At 43.7% G+C, this 6,683-nt stretch overlaps 1 protein-coding gene across 1 annotated transcript in view; it reads left to right on the top strand.

Moving 5' to 3' along the window:
- meox2a (mesenchyme homeobox 2a) overlaps positions 1 to 6,683 on the top strand; it is a 14,624-nt gene extending 7,941 nt beyond the window's left edge. Inside the window, exons 2-3 of the mRNA XM_080039002.1 lie at positions 1 to 26; positions 5,265 to 6,683. The exon at positions 1 to 26 is cut by the window's left edge and continues 150 nt beyond it. Coding sequence (XP_079895128.1) covers positions 1 to 26; positions 5,265 to 5,483 — 245 coding nt within the window. The 3' untranslated portion in view covers positions 5,484 to 6,683. The remainder of the gene's footprint in view (positions 27 to 5,264) is intronic.

The following is a 6,683-nucleotide window of genomic DNA, read 5'->3' on the forward strand; positions in this document are numbered from 1 at the left end:
TCAACCTCGACCTCACCGAAAGACAAGTACGTTCCCACCCGCCCTCCTACCCACCTACCCATCCCACCCACCCACCCACCCAAATTAAGTTTAATACGTTGCTGAAGACTAATTTTTGTTGCATTGGCCTTTAACACAAGTTGAGACTTCTTGCTTTTTTTTCCTCATGTATCTTATATGTTGTTTTGTATTGTATCTTGTAACAGCACTTTGGTCAACTGATGTTGTTTTTAAATGTGCTATAGAAATTATTTTGACTTTGACTTTGACCAACCCACCCACCCACGCTGCTTGTTTCCCCCTGGGTCCAGACATTATTGACCCCCCCCCCCGCCCCTCCATTAGCACATTAATGCCATGTTGTGAAAACAAGAGGCGGCCTTGGGACGTTTGCGGAGGGCCCTTTTTCAGACTCGGCTACTGTGTTTTTGTAACTTTAGGTTTGGAGGGGCTATTGTGCACCAGATGTGTGTCGGCCGGTGTGACGGCTGGGACTATCATATTCCAGATGGTGCTTGTCTATTCTTTTCAGAGCTGTACGGGCCACAGTCAGTCGAGGCAGGGAGACATGGAGGCTTGAAGGGGAAGTGCTGTCTAGCAAGTCACTTCCTCTATTTCCACCCGAGCCTTTTTTCGCGTGTACAAATTGGTCTCTAAAGAAGCGTGGGCCGGTGGAAGGTGGCAGGCACATGAAATAAATAACAGGAGACAAATGGTTTAGGTGTGTGTGTGTGTGTGTGTGTGTGTGTGTGTGTGTGTGTGGGTGGGGGTGGGGGGGGTGGAAGGAAACGCGGTACAGACTGTGTTGTTCTATGACACCCCGTTTGGAAGCTGTAAGTCACACTCGGTTGACACGTTGCCAGGGATATTTGGCGGAGAGGATACAGTGTAGGTTGAATGTAAAGAACAGACAGCAGTTAGGAAACGGGAAGCCTATATAGAGTCAGGAGACGACAATAGTGCAAATCGCAACTCAAATTGTTATGGACATTTATCGAGCTTTATGTGTTTGGACAGTAAGGGCTCTTCTCGAAAATCAATACAGCAGTATATTGTGGGATGTATTATTGGGGTATCTGTTTCGTTTTCCAGCTTAAAAAAATCCATATTGAAGATTTTTTTTGGTGTTTTTTTTAAATGTATTGTGAACTACAACCTCCGCTCCTGTAGATATCGCATAAGGGTTAGTTGCCTCAAATTGACGGTGTTATTCGCAGTGTTTTGGGAGAGCGAAAGCTGGAAGCAACATGGCAGACAGATGACAAAATTAGAGCGGTCTCTTCCAAATACAGAGCAGAATTAAAATCAATCGCAATATATCGCAATTTGTATCGTATCACAATGTATCGTGATATATCGTGACAAGACATATCGTAATGCGTATCGTATCGTGACGTATTTGCCAATACACAGCCCTGTTGTAAAGATGTATGTATCTTATATCATGATAAACTCTTCAGCACAAACCTACTAAATTAGCTGATAAACCTATTGGAACCTTCTAAAAGGGGAATGATAACTCTAGTAGACCTTTCTGACTGTGGACGGGTGGCACATCAGCAATGGCTTCATACAATTTAGTCGCGGAGCCCTGACTTTTTTATTCTGTATGCTGGTTCAGAGGCCCCCGCTTATTGGGACACCGAAAATAGAACAAAGCCACCATTAACGTTATAAGTTACACCAGCTTGTCCAGCAATCACAAACGATGGCCAGGTTTCCCTCTAAATGTGAAGCAAATCTTTTGAAATCTGCATTAATTAAAAAAAGACATGTGGATTATGTGCATTTTCCATCAAGTGGTTTAGACAGAAATACTACATTAGTTTCATAGGAAGATGGCGCTATGGGCAACGTAGTGTAACCGTAAAAAGTTGAATGAGTAGAGTTGAGTTACAAACTTGAAACAATATGCACACAACTTATTTTTTCAAATTATTGATGCGATACCTCAAAATGCGCTTAAAAGCTGGGTGATAGAAACTCAGCTTGTCTGCCATACGAAAGCTCTACAGGCCTTTAATGTCTTTAAGATAAACATAATATCTCAGAAACTGAAACATTTTGCTTCAATAAACATCTGATAGCCACCTGTCATCAATTGTTCTCTGATTTCTGCAAGATCGAGATGCCGTTAGGGTTGTTAGTTGTCAGTGGTGCAATCCCTTGTCGCTCCCATTGTAAAAATATACAGTTTGCACCGACAGCACTGTGTAAGAGTTGGATAAAAGTGTCTTAAGATCTGAGGGGGATTTGTCTTTCCATATAAATCAAAACATCTGCAGGTGTGTTTTAAGCGTTAAAAAGTAATGCGTAAGTCGTAAACCTGCACAGTCACATTTTGATCCTTGAAGTCCTCGATCCGAAATCAACCGGAAAAAACTGTGACATGAGAAATGATAAATGTATCATAAAAAAGTGTAAGTAAAACCCTCCTGCCTATTGCTTCATATTACAAAGGTGCAAAGGAATACCCCTCTAAACACCACCATGTGAGGAAAAAAGCTCAGTTTAACCCCATGGGGCGACCACGCAAAGAGTCTACCATTGTAGCTCCACTTTCAGCCGTATTCTGCCAGACTGTTGCAATTAATCTTTGTGTGCCTTGAAGCATACAAAAAAATGTGCATGAGAATTTTTTTTTTTGTAGCCCATGCAGCACAAGTTGTGTGTGACCTGAGTTTTGTCAGGGAGAAATATACAGCAGGGGAGATAGTGAGGTAAATATTGGTTATAGAAACAGCTGGCTCACGGCATTTGATTTATGCTGCGTGAGATGCTCGGAGAAGGTTTTGACTGATGATGTATGTCTGCGTATGGGCCCGTGAAAACCTGGAATATTTTCAAGCATGGCAGAGGTGGAGGTACGGGGCTAAAGTTCTGGCATGTTTGGTGATTAAACCAGCATGGGAAGAAAATACAGCAAATGTACATTTTGGGGGGCGCTCCGGTGGTGTAGTGGATAGAGCGCGTACCATAATGGTTCAGGCCTCCTTCGTTGCAGTGGTCGCAGGTTCAAATCCGTCCCGTGGACCTTTACTGCAGGTCATCCCCCCCCCCTCTCTCTCTCTCCCTCTCTCTCTCTCTGTCTCCCCATTTCAACTCTGTACTATCTAATAAAGCTTGAAAATGCCAAAAAAAAATAATAATTACATTTTGGGGGCGAACCATTCCCAGTATAAGCATAGAGAAGCGTAAAGTGCTGCATCGAATCCAGGCTAAATTCGGATGAAGGGTTATATAGAACTGTTTTAATGACCTTAAAGCTATAGTAGGTAACTTTTGTCATCCCCTGTGTGGAATTCTAATTAATTACAAGAACACTGTCGGTACACCTATATGAGGTAAGCGTCAGGTGATTTTTCTAGCAGTAGAATCAACAATTAAAACAGTTCTTGGGCTCTTCTTGGGATTTTTCTGAGCTCCTGCACCAGTGTCTGGGGGCGACACCAGTTTGTAAACGCTGCCATACTATGAAACACAGAGAGAGTTTTGTGGAGCTGATAGGCTAAATCAAATTTGTGTCAACTCATTTGGCGATGGCTCGAATGTAACCAACAGTGATTCATATAGGTTACACACTGTAGCATTTTTGCAGGTATTAATTAAACATTGGAATATATTCATGATGTTCTGAGTTGAGCAGCACCTCAGCGCTCCATGAATACTCAAACAAGCCGTTTTTAACCAGTGGATCTAAAATGGATCTTGAGGATGCCATGTTTGGGTTGACATTAGAGCCTGACCTATATAAGTGATCCTTTGCTGGACTTAACCCCCCCCCCCCCCCTCCCATCCCCCCGTCACCTCCTCCCCACCCCCCCTGCCTCTCTCTCTCTCCTGCATTTGGAAAAGACCCAGGAGCTTGTAAAGGAATCCGCGGTGATACTAATCATGGCGTACGCCCCTGACGTTTAAGACAAACGTTTGCGCTGTCATCCAACTTCCTGATCATGTGACCACCCGCCCGGGCCCGGTCCCCCTCAGAATTACACTCCACCAAAAATAAACCCGCCTCACCCTTCGTGACAGCAGCAAACTGCCCCCCTCACCCCCCCTGCCCCCCTTCTTTGGCCCCATATGTCGACACTTAGAGGGTCCGCTTGCTACTTGACGTGTAAACTGTTTTAGGCAACAGCTTAATCATCAATCTGAGAAGAGAAGTAAATACGGTGGGAGCTGTCGAGTCAGGGGAAAAGCAGGTAGACGCCAAGTGGCAGATGGAACAGTGCGTCCACATGTAATCGCTGCTGTGGAAAACTGAAGCCAAACTTTGAGAGAACCAAGCTACTGACGAGCTAGTGAGGCTTCTCGGTTGCCCTATTGGGTCTTTCTGTGACTGTTTTCTATCTCGTTAAAAGGGTAGTCAGTGATTCTGGAGACAGCTTGTCAAAATCCAGTGTTAATACAATGGTAAATGGTAAATGGGCATGTTGCTATAGCTACGGTGGGTCACCCTTTGTTTACATGCCAGTTTAGAGAGCCTAGGCAGTTTATCAACACCGGAATTGTTTCCAGTGCACACACAGTACAGACAGGTAGCAGATCATGAGGAGATATTCACTGATTTTGACCAAAGGGATTTTGACAACAAGCGTTCTTCAGAATTGATGCCTCCATCTTTTAATAACAGTTAAGTTGACAAAAAAAAGAACAAAATAAATCTGATTGACATATAGCTGTGACACACTGCTTACAGAAAAAAAGTTAGAAAAAGTAGAAAGAAGTGGACTGGCCTTCCACTTCAAGGTGTTATTTGTCAGTCCTTACAGCTTGTGCACTTATGAAGTTAGTACGCACATATTCACGTCTGCTTCCCCCCCCCCCCCCGCTGTAGGTGAACACCAGAATTATTTTAAGTGCACACACAGTACAGACAGGTAGCAGATCGTGTGGTTACATTCACTGATTTTGACCAAAGGGATTTTGACAACAAGCAGAATTGATAACTCCGCCTTTAACAACAGATTATACCATAGTCTGTGTGAATACTATATTCTGATTGGCTGGAGAACATTCCATGGGTGTGGATTAACCCCTGATGTATGGACACCTAGATGGAACTGTTTACATTCTGTCCACTTTAATGCGTCGCCGCTGATTAAACAATGTTCATGCATAGCGGATCGTGCGGAGACATTCACTGATTTTGACCAAAGGGATTTTGAACAAGCAGAATTGATGACTCCACCTTTAAGATCAGTTTTATTTGACTATGTTCATGTCTTCTCTTCCCCCTCCCCGCCCCCCCCCCCCCCCCGTAGGTGAAGGTGTGGTTCCAGAACAGGAGGATGAAGTGGAAGCGAGTGAAAGGCGGGCAGCAGGGGGCGGCGGCGCGCGAGAAAGAACTGGTGAACGTGAAGAAAGGAACGTTGCTGCCGTCGGAGTTCGCTGGCATCGCGTCGCTCCACCACTCCACGGACTCCTTAGCCAACGAGGACAGTCACGACAGCGACCACAGCTCCGAGCACGCACACTTATGATAAACACACACACACACACGCACGCATGCACGCACGCACACACACACACACACACACACACACACACACACACACACACACACACACACACACACGCACACACACTCCCTCCCTCTCAGAGTAAGGGCCCTGCCTCTGCCTCAGGACTGTCCTTATAAGGATTGATTGCTGTTTGCTGATTCGCCATCGTCAATACAACGATGATAAATAAATGTACAAACGGACAGAGCGATGACATGTGTTGGATAATGCAGTCATCGTGCAGGCAACATGTAAATATCAGGAACTGAGCACAAATGAGAAGGATTTTGACATATTTCGAAGCCACCATTTGGTTAAGAGTTTCCTTAATAAATGCCACAAAAAGGTATATTTTTAATTATTACAAATGTGATTGTTTTGGCTACACAAATTCACTCAATATTGTGTGACATATTGAAAATCTTATTGAGTCAAACTGTTGTAAACATTCCATGATGTGTGCCTTGAGAGAAGCAGACCAAGGCCGTGATTTGCACTGTCGAACTTACACATAGATTGCCTTCCGAATCGCATACTTTCTACTATATAGTATGTAGAAAATAGATTTAGGATGTCCCGATTCTTGTGGCCAGATTTAGGATGGTTAGAAGTACCCGGATGTCCTACTTCATGCGGCCAAAATTGTTAGTGTTGAATAGTGCATCCTATTTGGGCGATTCTGACCCACAATCCAGTGCGCACGTGAAGTGACGTCACATCGACGAAGCCTCCATATGAAAACAAACGGGGATGCGACGGATATAAAAGCAAGAGGCAAGATCAAGGCGCAATGTTATGATGAAATAAGAGAGAAAAGTATGTCCCAATAGTATGCCTACTGCATCCTAACTAGATTATTTTTATCGTCAGATGTAGTATGTAGAATAGAAAAAAGAAAGAGTATGCGATTCGGAACGCAACCACAGTCTGCAAGTCAGTTTCTACTGTATGTAACTGAGTCAATTGATCAAATCAAGTGCCAGGAAAATCTAAAAAAATTTGCCTAGCTAATATAAATGATCTGTAAATAATTTCTCAGTGTTGTCTGTCTGTCTTACCTTAACAAGGATTTTATACCCACGATATTCAGCTCACAACGCAGTAATAGAAATACACACTGACAGTTCTTTGGTCAACACTTCTCTGCCTGGAGATGGAGATGACATGTTGTAAACAAAC

This window comes from Ammodytes marinus (assembly GCF_949987685.1).
Source record: "Ammodytes marinus genome assembly, chromosome: 13".
Taxonomy (NCBI): domain Eukaryota; kingdom Metazoa; phylum Chordata; class Actinopteri; order Uranoscopiformes; family Ammodytidae; genus Ammodytes; species Ammodytes marinus.